This window comes from Beauveria bassiana (genome assembly GCF_000280675.1).
Source record: "Beauveria bassiana ARSEF 2860 unplaced genomic scaffold BBA_S00023, whole genome shotgun sequence".
Lineage (NCBI taxonomy): Eukaryota > Fungi > Ascomycota > Sordariomycetes > Hypocreales > Cordycipitaceae > Beauveria > Beauveria bassiana.
Window position 1 is genome coordinate 490,225 of NW_007930858.1, and position 22,382 is coordinate 512,606.

At 49.0% G+C, this 22,382-nt stretch overlaps 8 protein-coding genes across 8 annotated transcripts; 4 read left to right on the forward strand and 4 right to left on the reverse strand.

The window, feature by feature from the left end:
* Nucleotides 1-614: 614 nt before the first annotated feature.
* BBA_07266 (uncharacterized protein) lies at nt 615-1,176 on the forward strand (the record flags this gene model as incomplete). Its single annotated transcript, XM_008602363.1, has 3 exons — nt 615-663; nt 915-962; nt 1,016-1,176. The coding sequence occupies 3 exons, from the start codon at nt 615-617 to the stop codon at nt 1,174-1,176; spliced, it is 258 nt and encodes an 85-aa protein (XP_008600585.1).
* A 92-nt stretch (nt 1,177-1,268) lies between these two features.
* On the reverse strand, nt 1,269-2,254 carry BBA_07267 (uracil phosphoribosyltransferase; the record flags this gene model as incomplete). Its single annotated transcript, XM_008602364.1, has 5 exons — nt 1,269-1,320; nt 1,385-1,401; nt 1,460-1,614; nt 1,682-2,040; nt 2,100-2,254. The coding sequence occupies 5 exons, from the start codon at nt 2,252-2,254 to the stop codon at nt 1,269-1,271; spliced, it is 738 nt and encodes a 245-aa protein (XP_008600586.1).
* A 913-nt stretch (nt 2,255-3,167) lies between these two features.
* Nucleotides 3,168-4,061, forward strand: BBA_07268 (Ham1 family protein; the record flags this gene model as incomplete). Its single annotated transcript, XM_008602365.1, has 6 exons — nt 3,168-3,335; nt 3,398-3,471; nt 3,543-3,687; nt 3,748-3,784; nt 3,839-3,872; nt 3,959-4,061. 6 exons carry the CDS (start codon nt 3,168-3,170, stop codon nt 4,059-4,061), a joined length of 561 nt encoding a protein of 186 aa, XP_008600587.1.
* Nucleotides 4,062-5,810: 1,749 nt separating this feature from the next.
* Nucleotides 5,811-7,510, reverse strand: BBA_07269 (putative serine-tRNA ligase, cytosolic; the record flags this gene model as incomplete). Its single annotated transcript, XM_008602366.1, has 7 exons — nt 5,811-5,939; nt 5,990-6,358; nt 6,409-6,499; nt 6,557-6,975; nt 7,035-7,196; nt 7,251-7,321; nt 7,378-7,510. 7 exons carry the CDS (start codon nt 7,508-7,510, stop codon nt 5,811-5,813), a joined length of 1,374 nt encoding a protein of 457 aa, XP_008600588.1.
* A 1,811-nt stretch (nt 7,511-9,321) lies between these two features.
* BBA_07270 (uncharacterized protein) lies at nt 9,322-11,528 on the forward strand (the record flags this gene model as incomplete). Its single annotated transcript, XM_008602367.1, has 2 exons — nt 9,322-11,232; nt 11,283-11,528. 2 exons carry the CDS (start codon nt 9,322-9,324, stop codon nt 11,526-11,528), a joined length of 2,157 nt encoding a protein of 718 aa, XP_008600589.1.
* Nucleotides 11,529-12,219: 691 nt separating this feature from the next.
* On the forward strand, nt 12,220-14,325 carry BBA_07271 (NOL1/NOP2/sun family protein; the record flags this gene model as incomplete). The annotated part of the gene is made up of 5 exons (XM_008602368.1): nt 12,220-13,250; nt 13,309-13,327; nt 13,378-13,428; nt 13,477-13,823; nt 13,878-14,325. 5 exons carry the CDS (start codon nt 12,220-12,222, stop codon nt 14,323-14,325), a joined length of 1,896 nt encoding a protein of 631 aa, XP_008600590.1.
* Nucleotides 14,326-14,871: 546 nt separating this feature from the next.
* On the reverse strand, nt 14,872-15,501 carry BBA_07272 (POS9-activating factor FAP7; the record flags this gene model as incomplete). Its single annotated transcript, XM_008602369.1, has 3 exons — nt 14,872-15,061; nt 15,118-15,263; nt 15,319-15,501. The coding sequence occupies 3 exons, from the start codon at nt 15,499-15,501 to the stop codon at nt 14,872-14,874; spliced, it is 519 nt and encodes a 172-aa protein (XP_008600591.1).
* A 433-nt stretch (nt 15,502-15,934) lies between these two features.
* Nucleotides 15,935-21,032, reverse strand: BBA_07273 (Myosin; the record flags this gene model as incomplete). Its single annotated transcript, XM_008602370.1, has 7 exons — nt 15,935-16,089; nt 16,142-16,356; nt 16,419-16,492; nt 16,548-20,400; nt 20,457-20,646; nt 20,717-20,849; nt 20,898-21,032. The coding sequence occupies 7 exons, from the start codon at nt 21,030-21,032 to the stop codon at nt 15,935-15,937; spliced, it is 4,755 nt and encodes a 1,584-aa protein (XP_008600592.1).
* Between the last annotated feature and the right edge of the window lie 1,350 nt (nt 21,033-22,382).

Sequence of the window (22,382 nt, forward strand, 5' to 3'; positions counted from 1 at the left end):
GGGGATGTACCTTCTCTGCATACTTGATATCAGGCGCCTTAAAAGGTTGGTCCAGTTGAATGCGTCAGAGCAGGTGACCTCTGTCACGCTAATCAGCACTCGACAGATCGGCCAATCAAACAACCGCCGATACGAGGAGGTCGATGCAAGCCCGACAACGATACAGCGGATCTGCACAGATTCCTAGGCGCAGTCACTTTTTGATAAGCTCGACAATCCTAGTCACTTTGGACAGCGCCTGTAATTTCCGAGTTGCCTCACCAGTCGCTGTACCGTTCGCCCGCTCATCATCCACAAATGCAGCCGATCGGAGTTCAGCACCTACCTATGCTGGCGGTGGAGATCGATACCGCTCCCCGCGGGGTACCAAAGTGTCAAAGGAGCTCAGGTACCAGCCACATTATAGAGAGGTACCTCCTCGCCCACTTAGCATTGGCAGTAATAGTGGGGGAACCTACCGCATGCTATGCAATAGACGGGTTCTGATGAGATATGCAACTAACGCACATGTATAGTTGCTTGGCACGCGAAAGCCATCCGCACTGTGTTGACGCTCCAGAACTTCCCGGGCGCAAAGATCGCCTGGTTCAAAGAACACTGGCGCAACAGTCAGAATGGGCAAGCGCAAGTCATCTCGGAAGCCTATGGGCCCAAAGAAGGCATGTATCGTCCACCAAGCACGTACAAGGTACCTCGTTCTAACCGCCAACAGGCTGATCCTCTCCCAACTACATTTACATGCCTGTTCTGCAACCACGAGAAGTCAGTCACAGTAAAACTTGATCGAAAGGCCGGTGTTGGCCAATTGGATTGTCGCATCTGTGGTCAGAAATTTCAGTGCGCTGTCAACTGTACATTGTCACCCATTACAATATGCTACGACTACTCGCTGATGACTAACTATGCCTTCATAGACCTCTCGGCCGCTGTGGATGTGTATGGAGAATGGGTAGACGCCGCAGGTATGACACTTCCCAACTCCCCAGCTCCTGACGCAAGTTAAACAGTAGTGAAGAGGCTGTCGCAAAAGAAGACGGCGCACATGCCAGCTACACGGGCACGGCGCAAGCGCCGCCTGCGAGGCGAAATCAAGACCACGATGAAGCAACGAGCGACCGTGACGAGTCTCACCGATACGGCGGCGACGGTATCGTGGCGGACGACGAGGACGACTGAGCCATCGTATGCGACGCCAAACCCTGCTCCTATAGCCTGAGCCCAATAACAGAGCGTGCGGCTTGGGTGATTCGCAGGTCGGTCAGAGATACCTACATGGTATAGAAGCGATCGCCGAAGTCACCTAGGCCAGGAACGATGTAACTAGGAAGCGAATGTCAGCACTGGTTTTAAAAACTGTTCAGGGCGAAGGTTTTTCCGCGCTTACTTTTTCTCGTCCAAGCCCTGCATATACTGGGTCAGTATTGGTTCGGAGCGCCTGGCGGCACCTGGAAACACATACCTCATCAATGAATGCCGTCACCACCTTGAGTCGAGGAAATTTGTTTACGAAGTTGTTAATACCCTCCGGGCTAGCAATCAAGTTGAGGAAAAGAATTCGGTCCTCAGGTACGCCCTTCGCTTTCAAAACTTGAACGGCCATAATGGCCGAACCACCTTGCAGCAAACAGTTAGCTGGTACGCCGTGCTTGCTCCCTCGCTCTAGCATTGCGATTCTATTTACCTGTGGCAAACATGGGATCGAGAAGCATAACCCAACGATCAGCGATATCCTCGGGCAACTTGTCATAAAATAATTTGGGCTGCGCCGTGTCTTCATCACGCTGAATCAAAATCTTGCCGATGCGAACGGATCGGCAGCAGTCTCTCAAGCCTTGCTCCATCGCTTCGCCAGCTCTCATGATGGAGACACCACATATCTTTCCCTGGAACATGAGGCCGTTATAAATACGTCCGACGGGCGTAGTGATGTCGTGTTCTACCACCGGCAAGTGGTTCAAGCCTTCCTCAACCAGCAATCGTATAATCCGATTTGAGTAGAAGATGAAGTCTGCGCGATCTGTTTCCTTGTTTCGAATAATACTAAGCTCAATGGATCAGATGACAACCCGATGCGCAAGTAGTGGCTAGCATCTACTCACGACAAGAGAGCGATCAACTGTGGTGTCTGCGGAAGGACATGGACATTCTCGAATCGAACCTCGACAGATAGTGTAGCTTTGAGGCTTTGCGCCTTCCTCTCATAAGGTTCGACGACATCTTTCGTCGTTGCATGCTGCATCGCTTTGCTTGCCATGCTGGTAATGATACACGGCTGATAGTACTGGGTGTGTTTGATGCGATAAGCGAGCTCTTGGATTGGGGTGTGTGGTGAAGCGTGATGTGAGGTTAATGTATGTACAAAGGCGATGTGCCCCGCCCACTGAGAAATGCTACATTTTCCGTTATCATCGTATGTGCAGCTAAATATTGTAGCAGCTAAATATTGTACAATGAGCGACTTTGCATACTCGAAAGACAAGCGGTGTGTAAATATTATATTTAGCTTCAATGCAAACTTATGTGGGCAGTCAGACTGGATGATGCAAACTCCGATGGGACATGAATTCTTTTTTTTATCCTCCTTTGTTATTATATCGCAAATCATTTTGGTTCGTAGCCGGTGTGGTGTGGGTGTTTTACTAAACATTGACCACTTGCTCGCTTTATCTTTTTTTTTTTGCATCGGCTGGCCCATCACTTGAATATGTTACTTGTAAGAAAGAAAAACACTTAGCAACGCGTCGAGTATTCTATTTGTTCGATACACATTATGGTCAGTTGCTTGTAGCAAACACTTTTTTTTAGTCTAAATAAACCTGCATTCTACCAAGTAAGTCCATGAGAGTGGTGCTTTCTTTTTCTCCTTTTACTGCTCGTTCGACCCATCGACGATGAGACAGTTGCTGAAGGCTAAAGAAGCTCTTATAGAGTCTACACTGCGAGATTTCAGGGGCATTCCATCATTGACGACACAGCCGGATACCAAGTTAGTGTATTTATCCCAAGCCGACAACATCTATGGCTATTATTATGTTTTGCTTAGACAAATGAAAAAAGTCTTAGTGCTCACTTCATGGGTGAGGCCCACTTCGGAGATAGACTTGAAGTGCATGATGAACCTCACCTGTCAACTGGTCTCGTGGCAGCACGCGAATTACGGATCTACAATGGCTCCGTATGTGCACTTCATCACGGGGAATCCCAACAAACTACGGGAGGTGAAGGCTATCCTTGAGCCGGACATTGAAGTTCGAAGTCATTCTATCGACTTGGAAGAAGTGCAAGGCTCAGTGGAGGATGTAACCCTATCCAAATGCCAGAGGGCAGCAGACATCGTGGGTGGTTTGATCCTCCAGAAACTAAAGCTTTATTCAATTCTAACAAACCAATTGTGCAGATGGATGGACCTGTGCTGGTGGAAGACACTGCATTGTGCTTTCACGCATTGGGTGGTATGCCCGGCGTTTACATGTAAGCAAGCCCTCTTCTCTTATCATTCCACATTTTCGAAAGGGCTACATTGATTGACAAGCAACTTCCAGCAAGTGGTTCTTAACAACAATCGGTCTCGATGGTCTTAACAACCTTCTAGCTGCCTATCCTGACAAATCTGCAGACGCTGTCTGCACCTTTGGCTACTCGGAAGGCAGAGGCAAAACACCAATTTTGTTCCAGGGACGTTGCCAGGTCAGTGGCTGCTTGATGCTTCCCGAGCGGCTCATGTAGTAACTCCTCCATCGAGTATAGGGCAAAATCGTGCCTGCACGCGGCCCGACGCGATTCGGTACGTAAATAGCCTGTCTGCTTCATTCGGTTCACTGACAAGTATTTGCTTAAGGCTGGGACCCTATTTTCGAGCATGGTAATGAGACGTGAGTAAGAATACATGTCCTGATCAGTTCTGTTGCGTCATTGATACAGCCTTCTTTCTTTGAGCGCTAACACAGGCGGAACGCAGATTCGCCGAAATGAGCCCTGAAAAGAAGAATCATATCTCTCATCGAGCCAGGGCGCTCGGAAAGCTGCAGATGTACTTCAAAGAGCACGCAGCTACAAAGTGAAAAGAAAATTGGCTGAAGCATGAATCAATCCGCCGTGTTTGAGGTGAGGCTATGTTCAAAAGGTGTTAGTTGGTAAAGCTCGCGATAGACTGCCAGCACATACTAGAGCAATTCGAACTCGCTATATTTACGTAAAGTTTTTAGTCCTAGTCGGTAGGGTTCAAGAGTCACCTGCTTATTTTTCTCTGAAAGGGGCCGGGAAGGGTGCGTAGCGTCCTTGTAGCTATGCCCAGGGTTGAAGACCAGTAATTGCCGCTCATTGTGCACTGTCTTCTCGAGGCCGACGACAGTCAACGAATGACCTATTTAGTTGAGCATGGGTTCTAAGCTTTCCAATACGCAACCTACCTGGGCGCTGAAAGTAGATTGGAGCTAGCATCGTGCTCCTGACCTTGCTGCTGCTGTCCTCCATACCTCGGCAGGAACGTTGAAAATACGCGTCAATATCGTTAACAACTTGGTCTACGGCGGAGAACTCGACTGTATCGCGAAATCTTCGGGCGCTACACCTTGGTGCCTGTCAGAAGTCTTTGATCTGATCACTCCTCAGCCTCTGGTTTCTCACTTGATATTCAAATTGAGGAAGAGTGCTTGTGCCTGGTCACTCTTAGCTAGTGCGGTACAATGCAATCATGAACCGCTTCTACGCACCTCTTGTGTGCCAATGAATTTTCTCGTCCCTTTGATGCCGCCTGTTTCCTGGCGGCCTCTTGTGTTGTGACCGTTATCCCAAGCGGCCTCAATTAGATTTTGTAGTTGGAAAATGTCTGGGACACCGTCTGGGAAACTGCGCGGGCCAGTTTCAGTTGCGAGTATGAGATAAGAAATCAGCATTTGGATGTTACGATAACCGCAGAAGCTGCCTGGATTGTGACTGTTATAACTTATGACTAGGGTGTTGAGATGGAAGTGGCATCTACCTTCACGCCGCAATTTCGTGATGCGGTAAACACAGGGATGGGCCAAGTACGCCGAGCTCGTTTGACTGTTGTCGTTCAAAACATCGTAAAGCAACTGCATCACTTCTTTCCGGACCTGTCAGATTGCTACAAGTAGCGCATTCTGCGGCGGGTGATGCTCACCGTCTTTGCTATTGTCATCACGAGACGAGAGATAATGCCGCAGCCAAAGGGGCATTTGGTCCTCGTGTGCAAATTTACCAAGCTGGTGCTGAGATAATAATAAGTACGAATAATCATTGCGCTTTTAGTGCGAGGTTAATTCGATTTGTAGTGTGAGGGAAAATTACCTTCAATATGGCATCTTCCCGAGTGTTATCTTGCCATTGCCCGTGACGGCCATTAAGTCGATACAATTTTTGTCTTGTGTGCACAACGATTCGATTCCATATGACAGCAGAATGCCTGGGTTGGTTTTCTGACCGAGTACCCATTAATGCGTACAAAAGAAAGAAGGTCAAATAGATACGCTTCGGCTTGGCCCTTACGTTGAAAGCGGCAAGTGATGGTGTTTGCAACGGGTGCTGAGTTGCCTGCCCTGGAAGTACAACCTACGGAACCGCCGACTTCGTAGCGGGTGGGGCGTTGCCCACTAGGTAACTACCTAGGTAACTACTACCAGCTTCTATTACGATGAATGATGAGGCAAGAGCGTAGCCTCACAGATAAGAAGTCTCTGAGTTATAACGTTTCTACCAAATCCCAGACTATACCGGTTGTATATTCGCGACTACCTGGGAGTCCACGTATGTCATCAATTCAATGCCAAAGCATGACCTCAGCCATCAATTCATTTCCTCTCGCGCTGCGGCAGAGTCTTCTTTACGCCGGCGGCTTCCTTGGGTAAATCACGCGCGAATGGAATAAATTCCGGGGCACCGGGAAGGTATTTACGAAGCGGCTCCGGGACACGAAGACCCTATTCAGGTTAGTCGTAAGTTGATCGCATCGCGTGAAGCCTTAACTTACTTCGTCGGTTTGATAGTTCTCCAAGACACAACACAGCGTCCGCGTGGTGGCGCACAGCGTTGAGTTCAGGCAATGAACATACTTCTTTTTCGCGTCTGTCTGAGTCTTGGCGCCGAAACGGATATCTAGCGCGCGTGACTGGTAATCGGTGCAGTTCGAGCAAGAGACTAGCTCTTTGTATTCTCCCTGATGGGGAAACCAAGCCTCGAGATCAAGTTTTTTGGCAGCAGCGTTGTTCAACGCGCCGGAAACTATGGCAATCACCTGGTAAGGTAGTCCCAGAGTCTGGTAAAACTCCTCAGAAACGCCGATCATCTCCTCGAAGGCTTCCCACGATTTTTCAGGATCGGTGAGAACGAATTGCTCAACCTGTATCCCAATCAGCAGTCATTCAACGTGGTTCAGAAGCAATAGCTGACCTTCTCGAATTGATGGACACGATAGATGCCCCAGGCATCTCGTCCATGAGATCCAGCCTCTCGTCTATAGCAGGTGCTATAACCAGCATACCTGAATACACGTTAAAACGGCATTCGAAACGCATTCATATACGGGATTTCAGTATACTTAATAGGCAAATCTTTGGCAATAAGCCATTCATCAGCGTGAAAAGCCGAGATAGGCTGTTCGGATGTTGCGATGAGATACTTGTCGTTTGCCTCGTCCCCATCGACAACTTTGTAAAGTTGCTCATCGAAATCATCCAACTGGGCAGTCTTGGCCATGTAGTCCTTCAGCATGAACTGGGGGGCTTGTAGAGGGCAGTATCCCCGTTGGGAGAGAAACTCGAGTCCGTAGTTGATGAGCGCTTGGTTGAGGAATACTCCCCATTGCCGCAAGAAGTAACCGCGGTGGCCAACGACCTTGACACCCCGGTCTGGGTCGTAGCCGTCAAGACGAAGGAGCACTTCATGATGGGAGAGCACGTTGCGCTTCTCGACAGTAATACCTTCTGGCGCCCAAGTTCGTTGCACAGCATTGTTATCCTGCGTATCAACACGGTCAGCCGTCTGCTTTATGAGCCACTCGTATGATGAATCGCTACCTCGCTGTTGCTAATGGGTACACTGTCGTCGACAATGTTTCCTATGGTCTTGATTTTCGTCCGAAGGTCCTTTTCCTTCTGCACGGCAGACTCGACGGTAAGCTTCTTCTCTTTCTCAAGCTCAATCTTCTGTTGCAGAAGATCGGTTGCATCTTCTTTGGCCTTCATTCATATATTTGTTAGCGGTTTTTGATGTTTAGTAGCAGGCATACACACCTTTTTCTTGGCCCCGATTAGCTTCTGCACCTCATTGATTTTGCTGCTAATTTGCGTTGCGCTATACTGAGCTTTAAAAAATGATATCAACAAGGAGCCATGTTTCAATCGCACCCATAGTACCTACTCTTTCGGTGATCCTCAAATAGGGCGATAACCTGGTCGACGACTGCCTCGTCTGCGAAACGGCGACGCTGAGATTCTCGGATGCGTTCCGGGTTCCCTCCACGCTCGACGATGAAATCGTTTACGTCGAGCATATTTGCGTAATAAATCGCTTCCGTTGGGATTGCGCGGAAGATCTTGGGCAGTTTCGCTGCTGCCTTCTCCTTACTGAGCTTGAAAAGGGGTCGAAAACTCCTGCTGTTGTTGGCGAGGGCGACGGGTAGGTAGATGTGGCACCCCTCCATGGTGGGGTTTTCTGCCCTGCCCCTCTGACTCACTGACGTAGCTGTGAGCCCAAACTGCAAAGTCAACCCAGTGTGAGTTATAGCGACACTTTCACTGCCAAATGCTCACAGTGGTTGTTCATTGCTCGGGAAGAAATTTTCGCTGGAGCTTGACATAGGTCAAATCAAATTACTCGATCAGATGCTGCGAGCCGAAATTATCTGCTGCACACCATCGCGGGGCAAGATACAAAAACGGCCAGGGAATCCTCTTCCCAAGCTGTATCCCCGCGGAAGGGAAGAAGCTGTAGTTCTAAGATAGTACAAAGGATCGCCAAGCGACCAAGGCTTGCATGCTGCAACGATCATCCCGCGTAGCATACAAGCCAGCGGGCAGGCACGGCTGGAATCTCACCACATCGATTCCGAAGCACGTCGACTTTGTGTCCTAAAGAGTCCGCTAGTTCCACTGTAGCGAGCCACAAGCTCACATTACCAGACAGTTACTCTTCTCGGGTGCTTCTCCAGGATTCTGCGATTTCTCGATTTGCTCTATTAAGATCTCGAACGCACGGTCCACATTCTCGTTGTATCGGGCGCTCGCTTCGGTCCAGCCGCATTGTAGCTTTTCAGATAGTTTTTTTCCATCATCAGCACTGACTTGTCTTTGCTCGGGTCTCAAATCGCTTTTGTTCCCTACAATGACAATGGGAACCGATTCCGTCCCCTAATCCGCACCACCTGTGTTAGAGCTGAACAACTTCCTGTTCATAAAATTCAGAACGTGCGTCACGAGCTTACCAAGTGATTGAGAATCTTCTCCCTGATGACCTGAACCATCTCAAAAGATGGCAAAGAAGAAACAGAATATACTAGCATATAACCGTGGATGCCGATAAAGTGCTTGGAATTTAAAATGCTGTATTCATCCTGCGTCTCATGTCAATGTGGAAGAACAGGCTTGGGAAGTCAGGGAATTCCTACTTGTCCAGCAGTGTCGACTATTTCAGTCGAGAACTCTTGACCTTTGTAAGGAATTATTTTGCTGAAGGTATTCTCGATTGTTGGGTAGTAGCTGTCTACAAAATGACCGTCCACATATTGAACCGCTAGTGATGATTTGCCTGGCAAGTATTAGTTAAACTCGGCAGATGATCGGTAATTGATAGCTATCTTACCGACAGATCGACTGCCCACGATGGCAACCTTTCTCTGTTTCGGGGCTGGCATTTTTAACGGTTCGCCTTATGAAGACCGATAGTGTAGCCGGCATAAAACGGCAGCTGTTGTCTCTAAACATTAGAAATACGGGCACACATGCTGACGTAAGGTCGAACTTAGAGAAGGGCAATGCGGCGCCATGGCGCCATGCCGTCTCATATGCTACCTAGGTATTCTGTTTCCGGCAAAGCTTCCACCCAACCGCGCTGAGATAGTTATTGCTCAAGCTACAGGAGCACTGCTACATCACCTTACCAGATCGTGAATTGACGATTTTCGCTTCAGCATAGATATGGCGACAATACTACCCTTGCGCTAGTGTACAGTGCTTTCAACAACTCCTCGCAACTGCCAACAACTTGCTTTTCAACCCCTACACAGGTCACCACCACTTGACCCACTAGAGGCTTCAGATCGCACAAACATCACACCCAAGGCTGCGCTGCGAGCGCATTACGACGATGCGGCCAGTTCAAAGCGGCCTGGGAACGGCCCTGGGCGCCAACGATGATGATATATACGATGTACCGACGAGCCGCGAAACAACACCAACGTCACCGGCTAAGGGAGCGTCGCAAGATGGCTCTTGGAAGAGCAATGATATTGGGAAGAAGAGGAAGCGCTCCTCCACGTCATCGGATGCTTCCACAATCAAGCGGCCACAGGCTTCACGGCTTCAGACGAGATCTGTCCCGAGCCCTGGACCCGCACGGAGAAGACTATATTCGTCATCTAGACCGTTGCCTGCCCACAACGCTCAGCGCGCGACACAGAGTAAAGATGTTGCACTGTTTCCGGCAGCACCGATTCAGCCAACTCATGGTAGCAAGCCTCCCGAAACTACGATATCTAAACCGACAGACTTGTCCGACACGATGATTCCAGCCCCACGTCGTCAGCGTCTGATAGACAAATTGGTCGCGCAAAGAGCTGAGAGCCCAGAGTTCGACCTCGAGTCTGACTCGGGGTCACCTTCTGATATTGAAAAGGGTGTATCACAAGGGCACCTAGCACATCCTATAGATGGGCCGATCTATAACTCACAATCACCACAAATCCGATCTGGGGCGGCCAGGACACCTGACCGGCGATCCGGGCCCGCCAAGAACAGCAAGATTAAGCTGACTTATAGTAGTTCGAGGAGCTTTTTGGGTAGCTCCCAGGGTCAGGATGGCACTGTCATGCTTGATGATGGAGGCAGCGTCTTGCCGACGCAGCGCGAAGAAGACCCTTTTGCGGCGCCCCTGAGCCCGCCTGCTGCCGAATACGACTTTGCCGATGACCTGGATATTCCAAAAGTTGGGATACAGAGTGTCCATGAACTTCGCCGCGCCGGCGCCAACAATCGGTTTTCGGATGAGATGGACGATTTGTTGTCACGCATCGGCAAACCGTCCGCAGTTCCCTCCTTGTTAAGGCGCAACGCGCTTTGTGAGCTAGCAAACAAGCTACAACAGAAGGAATTCGCCAGTCAGTTCCGTGATCACGCAGCCCGCGATAATGTTGTGAAAGCCATCGGAAGCGAACCAGATGTGATTAGCGGGTTTGCTCTGATTGCTGCTCTCGTTACATTCTTGTCTTTCAGCCCAGCTCCCCATTTGCTTCGTCAATTGACAGCTGAGAAGATTGGAAAACTTCTGAGTCGCTTGTTCCAAGAACAGCAAGATGTAATGGAGATTGCAGCGCAAAAGCGGCTTAACTTATCGCGAAGCACCAAATCTTTGCTCGAAAGTTTGAAAATTGGAATCCTTCAAATGGACATTTGGCATGAGGAGAAACTGCCATCGCTTACTCCTCGCGCACTTGCGTTACAGCTTCTTGTCATTCTCAGTCGCTCCGCAGATATTCAGTGTCTCGAGCATCTCACCGGTGACATAGAGCGCGATATCGTGGTGATGGCATCAATCTACTCGAAGGAGCGACCTCCACGAAACATCGACTATGTTTTAATAATACTGGCTTTAGAAGCGCAGTCCAACTTAATTGGCTTGGAAAGTCAGAGATACGCCACTGCTATCAAGGGATGTTTTCAGGCGACTCTCGATACCTGGCTACTGCAGGACGATTCCTTGAATAATACGACGCTCAAATTGGCAATCAACGTAACCAACAGCGAGATTGGGGCGTCTGTATTCGATGATTGCTTATTGCTGTCGAAATTGGTCGCCTTGATATCAGAAAGCTTATCCCAGATCCAAAGCACTCTGCAGAGGAGTGGCTTTCAAAGCAACTTGTACGATGAATTGCTTTTGTTACTGGGTATTCTCATCAACATTCTTGAGCATTGCCCGCAGGCACGGGCCTCAGTAGATGGGGACTCCCTTGACATGGCTACAGCTCTTTGGCTAGGCAATATGTCTTTCGTCAACGATGTGAGCCCATAATTCAACATAGCTGAAAATGGATACTAATTGTGGCATAGGCGGACTCTGTCAGCAAGTCCAAGATAGGCGTTGCATTCGGTTACCTGGCTATTGTATTAGGTTATTTATATCTAACTGCCTCCGGGCGCTTTCGAATGCGGAAACGTCGAGATTGGCCCGGAACAGCCCATTTGGTGAATTTTATCGAGGAATTTCTCCGTATTTCCAAGACGATCGGAAATAGAACCAATGAGCTAGAGACACTCGTCAGTGATCTCCGTCTGCAGCAGGCCTCTGGAGGATAATAATATGTATATAGGAGACGCTGAATTTGGGGATACTGAAAGTACTCTATGCTTTGGCATCATTCACACAAGCGTCATCATGCATGCATGCTGCTGCGTGAACCAGATTAGATCGCGTCGCACCACAGGCGCGGCGTTCTCGAGCACCGGACTCGCTCTCTTTGTGTCCTACCTGGTGTCCGGGATTCTAGAACTACTGTTGGCCACCAGCTAACTACTGAGAATGATCGTGCAATAGGCGGCACGGCTGCGTAAACAACTCAATACAGCATTTCGTGCCTCCGGCTGGTGACGAAAAAGTTTCGCCGCTGGACTGCTGGCTCCTTCACAAAGCACAACCCGCATAGGTGAGATGATCTATAAAAAAAGCTTGGAAAGTACTCTGTTACTGTTCGCGATTCTGAATAGCTCGGAGATACTTGTTTCGAACAGCTTCGGCGGCGAAGAGCCAATATCGGGAGTGCAGAGCAGTATTAAATTTATTTTGTCACCCGCTTGCTCTCGTAGGTAGATAAGATGGTAAGTAACAAATAATTTGTGGCTGAAATAGGTAGGGATGTCGGGTTTGTGGTGGGGCTATGTACCTACGGCTATCGATAACGGGAAAGAAAAAAGTTCCCTAGAAGGCTGCCTCCCAAAATTTTGCGATTTCATCTTGCAACAGGGCAATTGTCATATTTTGCGGAACATAATGGGCCAAGGACGTCGCATGAAACGCAAACAGGGGGCACCGGATCCCCTGTCCGAGGAACATTTCGCGCGGTTGAAAAGAAAAGCTGGCATTCCTGTTGACGAAACTGAGCAGCCAGCGAAAACTACACCCCCAAAGAGACGTCGCACAGCAAAGAAGGCTGTAGCTGCCGGAAAGAGCAAGAAACTTTTACCCGATCCGCACATCGATGAGAATAGGCCGTCGCAAGAGGGGAATGGCGATGCGTTGACAGACGAGCCAGATGAAAAACTCGGCGACGACTTCATCGGCTCTGAAGACTCCGTCGTTGACTCTGATGAGGATACCAGCAATAAGAGGGAGCGATTTGTGTTCTCCGACGATGAAGATGATAGCGACAAAGAGGAAGTTTTAACTGCTGCGAATATTGAGGGTCTTTCGAAGAAGCTGGATCAGCGATTGGAGAAGGAACGTACCGAGGCAGACGCTGAAGTCCAGGAGTCTGCTCTGCAAACAAACTTGGATGGCGACAGACCAAAGGTTCTTGGCGCTTTTGATGAATCTAATGAGGAGCTTGGCAATTCGAGCACACTTCTTGCCCCCGATTTACAACTCCTTCGCCAGCGGATAATGGACATCATAAGAATCCTGGGAGACTTCTCCAAGTTGGCAGAGGAAGGACGCTCTCGCGCTGACTATACCTCTCAGCTTCTCGACGACATCTGCGCATACTACAATTACTCTCCATTCCTTGCCGAGAAGCTTTACAATCTTCTTACACCCCGTGAGGCCTTTGCTTTCTTCGAGTCTAACGAGGCTCCGAGACCAATTGTTATCAGGACAAATACTCTGCGTACTCATCGCAGAGACCTAGCCCAGGCCCTGATCAACCGGGGTGTGACTTTGGAACCTGTTGGAAAGTGGAGCAAGGTTGGATTGCAAGTTTTCGAATCATCGATTCCTCTAGGGGCTACACCAGAGTATTTGGCGGGTCACTACATCCTTCAGGCTGCCTCATCCTTCCTACCTGTCATGGCACTTTCGCCGCAACCGTAAGTTGATGTGCCATCCATTTCAAACACTGGTGGTATTTTCTAACTACTTTTCAAGTGGCGAGCGAGTTCTTGACGTAAGCTTTGACTTCTCAGTCGCATATTGGCTGATTTTGACATTTCATAGATGGCAGCAGCCCCTGGTGGCAAAACAACACACTGCGCCGCCATGATGAAGGTATAGTAACTTTCTAGGGTACGTAACATGGTGGCTAATGAACCTCAGAATACCGGTGTTGTCGTGGCCAATGATCCCAACAAGGCTCGTGCCAAGGGCTTGATCGGTAATATCCACCGATTGGGTGCTAAGAATGTCATTGTCTGTTCTTATGATGCGAGAGAATTTCCCCGTGTCATGGGAGGTTTCGACAGGGTCCTCTTGGACGCGCCTTGCTCTGGCACTGGCGTTATCGCTAAGGACCCGTCTGTGAAGACCAATAAGACGGAGCGCGATTTCATGACTCTTCCTCATACCCAGAAGCAACTGTTACTGTCCGCTATCGACTCGGTCAATCACGCAGGTACCGGCGGTTACATCGTCTATTCAACTTGCAGCGTCACGGTCGAGGAAAAGTAAGTGGTCGGGGTGGAAAAACCATCAAGACGAGCATGCTGACAGTGCTTTAGTGAACAAGTTGTAGCTTACGCGCTGTCTCGAAGACCTAATGTCAGGCTTGTCGATACGGAGCTGCCATTTGGTAAAGAGGGTTTCACGAGCTACATGGGCAAGACTTTCGATCCCAGCTTGAAGCTTACCCGCCGCTACTATCCTCATACTTACAATGTCGACGGCTTCTATGTTGCCAAGTTCAAGAAGATCGGACCTACACCGGCCAGCGTGTCCAGGAGCAAGGCCAATGCGGATGAGCCATTGCTGCCCGCGGACAAGGCTCCAATTGTCGAAACAGGCCCTGCGAGTGCTAATGGTCAAGATGCTGGTGGGGACTTTGGCGGCTTTGACGAAAATGAGGATAAGGAGTACATGGAGCGCGCAAAAAGAAGTGCAATGCGGCGCAGGGGCCTTGATCCTCGTTCTCTAGATCGCCCTCGGAGCGAAAGGAAGAAGAACGCTTGAAGCTTGCGATGCATGCTCTGAAGCGACCGGCGTTGGGGTTTCATTGTATGGTTTATACTCAATTAGATGTGACTTATCGCTTGAGATATCTCTTCTGTAGTCGTTTTCTTGTTGATGTGTCTTCGACATTCCTAGTCGCAGCAACCCGTGAAGCTATCTGTCGGGATCACGTTGTGGAATGCTTTTCTGCCAGAGCACTTCTGCTAACCTGGAGCATCATCAACCATATTTGCGGCCAGATGCTGCTTCCGAGTGACTAGCTCTACGCTCCTCCTTGGCTGCCCGGGCACGCTACCCTGTATCGCCATTGTGAGTTACATTGAAATATGACTCGCAAGTCAGCACTGTGGTTTCCGGTGTAGCACCGATGAGGGGAGGAGAGGGGGGGGGGGGTATACAAGTTATTGGGGTTGTGTATTTGTATATTGTATGCTTTTACAAGCCTTGCCCGGGCAGTGAACAGAGCAACCACGATAAGTTGCTGCGACGCTGACGGAGCAATCATAGTCTCGTTACCACACACGGGAGCAAGCAAAGCAAGGTATTCTAATTATTATCAGCCATCCACTGCGTCACCCAGGCCTCGATTCGGTCCACGTTCGTCTCCATCTCCTCAGATGTGTTACTAGTAAGCTCGATGACGATCTCATCGTCATAAGCATCCCTCGCCTCCTGCAGAAGTACCTCCATGATCTCCGAATCTAGGTTTTCCTGGAGCTTGACTTCCGCATAGCCTCTGTTCCGCCGAGTTAGAGAGCTTGCACAGTAACGGTGCCACTGTCCTGAGCTTACCTCGCTTTCAACCGATCGTAGAGGGTAGTGGAATCTACCCGAAGCACAACTACCAAATCGACCCAACTTTTGGGGAACAAATCGCAGGCATGCCAGTCTATTAAGCAGCCCCCCTGCTTCACATCATCCTCGATTGCGTCCAGTAGCTAGTCGAAATATGAGCACACGCCGCGAATCACGCACCGAATATACTTTGCGTACCTTATCCTCATCGACAATCCAGCTTTGATAGGTTTCGTCCCAGCCCTCATGGCAATCTTTATCTTTCACAACTTGATTCACAGAGATATGCCGTAGCCCCAATCTCTCCGCTAGGCTGTCACAATGAGTGGTCTTTCCCACACCTGGTGTACCCGTTATGATGATATTTGGTGATGACCTCATTGTTCCCGATGATTAGGCCACCAAGCCAGCGAGCGAATCAACAGACGCAAAAATACAGAATCACAGTACCACACCTCAGATAGACAACAGTGGACGTAGAGTGTGTACAGTGCGGTCGAGTTTTGCGGTGCAGGTGCCCAGAGAGAATGTTAGCCACTCTGCACGTAGATTTTTTCGGCCCCACCACGTTGCTGCTCGTGCCTCTCCGCAAGGACGACTAACATGAGCGCTGAGTAGGGGTTGCTGTCTCAAATACACCACAAATAAATGCTGGCCGTGATATTCATCCGTACATCATACTACTTTTCTCTAGCCATATAAGGGCGAAATGCAAGTCCCAACATCAACACCAATTGTACATGCGAAATTAACTGATTCGTCGGCACATCTCACCAAAATGCATTGGGGGAGCCCCGAAAGATACACAAGTCTTTCATTGCTCCACCCCGGCGTCCAACTCATCAACCTCAGCTATGCTCGCAGGGCGATTGTACTCATCACCATCCCCGTACTCTAGCTTCTCCTGCTGGGCGATGGCTTGCGCGGACACGATCTCGGCAAGACGCTTGAGGCGCGGTGTTTGTAGCCCTGACGATTCTGTTAGCTTGAATAGTTGACCAACGGACCGATGTTTACTTACAAGAAGGTGTATATGTTTCCAGGGCAGTAATGGCGCGAGGTTCAGCGATCTCGTATGGCCCACTGTCATCCATGTCAACGGCTTGCAGGAGCAGAACATCGCTCTTCTCAGTGACACGAGATGCTACAGCCTTCATGATCTCGCCATTGATGGGTTGCTCGTAATCAGCAACTAGATACTGATTAAGCAATTTCTGGATCTGGTTGGGTGACAGCCTGTGGACAACAAGTCAGTACTCAGGGAGAGTCGAGTAGGATATAAGGGCCAGGCCACCCACATCCAACAAATGTCTTGAATGATCTCAATATCATTTAATGTCGCCTTCTTTAGCTGTAGCAACTTGGTAGCTTGCTGCGAGAAAGATCAGAATGGGAATACATAATGTTGTATAGATCGATGAGCCTACCATTAGATGTTCCAGTTGCAAAGTGCCTTCCGGCATGTCATGGCTCTTGCACCACTCTTCAATACGGGTGATATTGTAGTTGATCTGTAAACCACGCTTCCAAGACAGGAAGTTGCGCCTCATCAACAAGTCGTTGAAAGCAGTAACACCAACCAGACGCAAAAGTTCAGTAACAGTCTGCGTAATAATAGTGTCCTCCAGGTAGTAAGCCTTCATTGCGCGGAAGACGCTGTTTAACAGGCTCAGGAGGTTATCCATGCTGTATGCTGGTTGGGAGTTTGATTGCAGAAGTTTACCCAGAAAACGATTGCTCTCGCTTGTAATGAAGCCGGGCAGAGACTGCGATTCAATGATGGCAGGAATGATCATCTTATGAAGCTTCTTCTTGAGGACCTTCATCCAAGTATGGTAAATGTTGAATTCGAGGCTTTCAAGGTCGTGCTTGACAATCTCCAGGAGGCGATCGTATTCGTAGTTATCCGTCTTCTGGGTTTCATACCAGTCCTCAGCCAGAAAAACAAAAGATAGCATCTCGTGGACGTTCGAAAGCCAGAACGCGCCGGGGCTGATAGCATCATCGCCATCGTGCTGCATAACTTCTTGCTGGATAGATTGCATAACATTTGCTAGGAATCGTTCTGATTCTTTGACATATCCATTGTTCCACATTTCCGAAGTGACCAAGTTGATCAAATATGACGGGAAGAGAACTTCTTTGTCAGATGGCGGTGGGTTGCTGTTTGGCGACGGGATCTTGAGGTTGCGAATCAAGCCCATGGTAACTTCTTCATTCAATCCATCCTCATCGGCAAGCAGAGTCTCCAATTCCATTTCGATATTATCAACGCCTGGAATAAACGTCGTTCCCGAAAGATTCTGCCTATGGGCGGTGCTGGTAACTGCCATCGAGACAGGGCGAGGGTTGTATGCGCCGCTGAAGCGATCGACATCACGAGGTTCCGCGCCGGCGCTGCGACGCTTTGGCTTCTTGGAAGAAACCAGGTTGATGAGACCAGTTGCGACGGACTGCGCTGGGGCTGTACCATTCGATAGTTCGCCATTGACAGGTACACTTCTCTTCGCGACCTCCAGAGCGTCTCGTAGGGCCTCAAGCTCTTGTCTCAAGCTAGAGTTGTCTTTATCCCTCTCGGTACCTACTTGCTTTGCAGATTCAAGTTCCGAGTTGGCCACACGGAGCGACTCACGAAGTTCACGTTCCTCTTCCTGCATCCGCTTGATATTGGCAGTGGATTCGTCAAACGCCTGTTGGAGCTTCTTCATCTCGTCTTCCATAGCCTCGAGGCGAGCTACAGCAATGCCGGCCTGATTAGCTTCGGTCTGCAGCTCTTTGGTTCGAGCTTCAAGAGCGTTGTGGCGGTTTTTCCATGACTTGATCTGCGCCTCATAGCTTTCAACTTGCGAGATAAGGCCCTTGTTTTTTTCTTTCATAGAACCCAATGATTGGGTAAGTTCGACAACCTTATTTTCAAGCTTGTACGAAATTTGCTTGAGGTCTCGAGCCTCTTCCCTGACTTTCTTATACTCACGGCGAGCACGTTTGCCACGCCAGAGATTTTGAACCATGATAACCTTCCTGCGAAAATCTCTCCAAGACCGCTTCTGAAGGCGCGACCTCCATGCTCTTTGGATGACGAGAGCAGCATTACCTACACGGGCTTCCATGATAGCCTTGCGTCGGAGAAAGCCCTTGGCCACAGACTCGAACAGGACCATATCATTTCTGATGCGCAAAAACAATTTCCTCTGTTTCTGGCCACGCCAGACTCGCTGGATAGTCGTGGCTGCCCTGATGGTGCGAAGTTGTTGAGCTGTTCTCCTTGCGATATAAGCCCTAGCGGCGGCTTGAGTGCGGATGACAGCCTCCCGAGCGTCCAGAAAGCGGCGTCGGTAGTACTTTGCCTTGAGGTTCTTTTGGATCATCACAGCACACTCGTTCAAGCGGTTGGTGCGAAGGCCTTCCAAGAACGCCAGCATACCGGCACGGAAGAATATCTTCGTCAAACCTAGCTGGTACTTATCAAGTCCTTTGCCGGTCGAGGTGCCAAGAGCCTTTGTTAGAATTGCATTTGCCATTTGACGAATCTCAGCAGTCCATTGACTGGAGTGAACAAGCATGTAGTAGCGTAGAGCAAACTCCTCGTACGTCCATCGTGTAGGATAGCCGGCACAGCTGATTCGAACGGTCTCCAGTACGCCGCAGGCGCGGAGCTGGCTGAGAACCATCGGGCCTTCAAATTTCCAGGCTTCCTTGGCTTCGTTTGGCTTGATGCATCTGATGTAATGAACGTCCGTGTTGTTGATTGTATTCATAAGCTCGATCAAAGAAGAGCGGAATATACCACCAAGAGTCGGTTTTCGATTGACAGCTACGCCAATTTTACGCCCGCCAGCTGGCTTCACAGCATTTGAAGACGCAGAAGCGACATCCTTCTCGCGAACGGCAGAAGCAGCATCTAAAACTTCTCGCAAGAAGGCGTTGCTGGTAGCGCGGAGAACTGTCATGTGCTCATCTGGGACGGTGTCTCGATTCTTCTCGATGAAGCCTTCGGATTCGTACGTGACGTCAACGGCGTAATGACAAACCGTGAACGCGGTTTTGCCGAACCTGGGCTTTTTAAAGAACTGGTGCTGCTTGTCGGTGCTGAAGTTCTGATATAGCTTGTTAACAAAACTCTCGTCGCTGCCCATTGGAAGTCTAGACTCTTCATCTAGCAATGAGAGGACACCCATCTTGCCTTCGATCAAGTCGATGCAAGGCTGATTGTCGGAAAAGTCAATGAAGGTCCAATCTATTTGCTCCCTGAGATATTCTTCTTGCTCAAGTTTGAAGACATGCTGGTTAAATTCCTGCTGAAGCTTTTCGTTTGCGTAGTTGATACAGAACTGTTCAAAGGAATTTTTCGCAAAATGCTCGAATCCGTAGATATCCAAGACACCAATGAAATTTTTAACACGATCGAGCACCTCAGGAGTAGCCAAGCTGTGGTTAATGATGTTGACTAGCCAGTCGAATAAGCTGGAGTAAATAAACTTGGCCACAGAGTCGCGGACAACAACTGCCTGAGCTTGCGACAAGTTGGAAGTGATTTTCTCGCCTCGTGTAATAAGCTGCTTTTTCACAATCCACTTGGCAAATTCAGTCGCATCGATGCCTAGGATCTTGCAAGCTAGCTCCAAAGATGGTTCTGTCGGGGCGAGCACACTGTCATTTCTGGAGGCAGTGATCTTGACATTTCCGAGATGGAGTAAACCAGCCAGAAGCCGGAAGATATAGGCTTGTTGATCTTGGGCAACTCCAATGGTCTGCAAACTCTTTTTAGTCGCCTCAAAGTCAGCTCTGTCGTCAACACCATCGATTGTAGGGCAGTCGCCCTGGTTCAGATAGTCAAATTTGTCGAATGTTAGGATATTGAGCTCTTGGCGTTCCCGGTCCGATGCACCGGCGACAAGCTGATAGAAGATATGGTAATTTCTCTCCTTTGACGGTTGAAACACGAGACGTGAACGCTCGAGGAGATACGTTCGAATTTTCGCACCGATTATATTTGTCTTATCATCAAACATGATCTCGATGTATTTTCCGAATCGGGAGGAGTTATCGTTACGAGTCGTCTTCGCGTTGCCGAATGCTTCCATGATCGGATTCGTCGCCAAAATTTGCTCTTCGGTCTCGCTCATGGCTTCCGTACCACGTTTCGAACGGGCTCCCGGGTTATCTGGTGCTTCTCGTGTTGCGAAGTAGCGCATGATATACTTGGCGCTGACCGTCTTCCCAGCACCTGATTCGCCAGATACAACAACCGTTTGATTCTTGTTGTCACGCACCATGTCCCTAGAGAGTATTAACAAGAATCCTTCTGCCTGTCAATAGTCTCCAAAATCTCTTACATGAAGGCTTCCTCGGCAATGGCAAAAAGATGCGGCGCCTGAGTTGCACGATGACGGCCGGCATATACCTGTACCATGCCAGGAACGTAGAGCGAGTCCACACGCGCAAAGGGATTAGTCGCAATGAGAACGATACCGCTGTATGTGTATATCTCTTTCTGTAGATATCGCAATCGAATAGCTTGTAACACTGTCCGCAAAGCACATGTTAGATCCGTCGTTCAAGCACGTATGTGCTACTTCCGAAGCGAATGCCATACCAGCGGGTTCGTTCAGATGCGAAAGATTTGTTAAGTCGTCGCTGGCTTCAAGCATCGTTGGGTTCATCAGAGGAGGTAAGGCCGGATCTGAGCCTGTTTGAAGAGCCTCGGTCGAGACTATAATGGTTTTTGTCTGTCCAGGTTAGCACATCCACAGCAATGTAGCAATATGTGAACAAACCTCGCCATTTTCCAATTTGAATTCTAGTTTAACCTTTGAGCCATCCTCAGTCTTGCTCATCAGCTCGGAAGCGACCCAACCCTCGGCAGCATCAGGCTGCCAAGCTTTGGTGCCGACATCGTAGGTCGACGCCATCAGGAAAGCAGTCGACAGCGGGTGGTCAGTTACTGGAGGTGCTCAGAAGAGATCGCTGTTGAAAGAAGATAGAGGCAGTTCGCAAATGCGATGCGGCCGCCGTCAGCTACAGCTAACGCTGAAGTCGGGAGACCGTCGTCAAGTAGATTCCGCCTGCCGTGGAGGCCGGATTGGAACGGACAAGATCAATGCCACACAGCTTGCGACGTAATGTAGAAAGACGAAGAGTAGAAGGAGAGCTTCGTCAACCAACCACCCATTTGCGGACTCACTAGACGAATCAAGGGGCTGCCGTGACGGGAATAAAAAGTTACGGTCTGGGAAAAGAAATGTGATAGCCACCTAGCAGACAGACAAGGTGACAAGTAGGTAGGTATGGTAGCTGCGTTGGTGGTCACGGAGCAGGGGGTGTCACCGTTGGTCAGTGGGTACAAATGCTCCCCTAAATAAGCAGCCCCTGATGCCTCAGTGGTCCGTGCCTGGTTGCTTATTAAGTTGTTTACTCAATGCCTCCTAACTAAATACCTACTTCTGTAGATATTTCCCTAGTTTTGCCTGCCCATTGACTTAGGTACTTATTTGAATATATATCCAGGTACCAAGCTACCTAGGCGTGCCCTGTTGCTGCCACGAGTCCACGACCAAGTAACGCGACACCATTGTGTTTCACAGCGGTGTCTGTTGAGCCCAAATCCATCAATCAATTACCTCGGTACCTACGAGGCAATTGCCCACCTGCCTTGCCGAGTACGTTATGTAACCTAGGTGCCTTTCAATTCACCTATTGAAAAAAGTATTTAGTTAGGCACCTCCTGGTAAGATGCAGGTACTTATTAGCCACTGCGCCCCACCCGCTGTGCTGGAAAGCTGGAAAATTGAAATGCTGGGCGCCAAAAAAGGGGCTGGCTGCTGCGAAACTTGCCAACACTGGAAGTAGGTACTTAGCAGCAGTCACGTTTGTAACTACCTAGGTACCTAAATAGGTAGTTAGGTTCCTACCTACCTACGCGGGCACATAGCCATATAGCGTCTCCCGTTTATAATGTCTCCTTGCTGTCTAGTAACACTATTAAGCCACTTAGATATATTAGAATTAATCTATATTAACTCCTATATAGTTATACTAGATACTTCAATAGTCTTACTAGATAGTAAAAAGACAATTTCTACGTGATAGCGTATTATTATTATATTTAAAAAAACACCCCTTACGTGTGTAGTTGCCTATATAGAAGGGGGTATTCTTTAATATCGCCTCTAATATATTTTCTTATCTAATATATTTTTTAAGTATTATTAAGCCACGGGGGCATCCAGTACTAACGCTGCTGTAGACGTAAGTGACTAGTG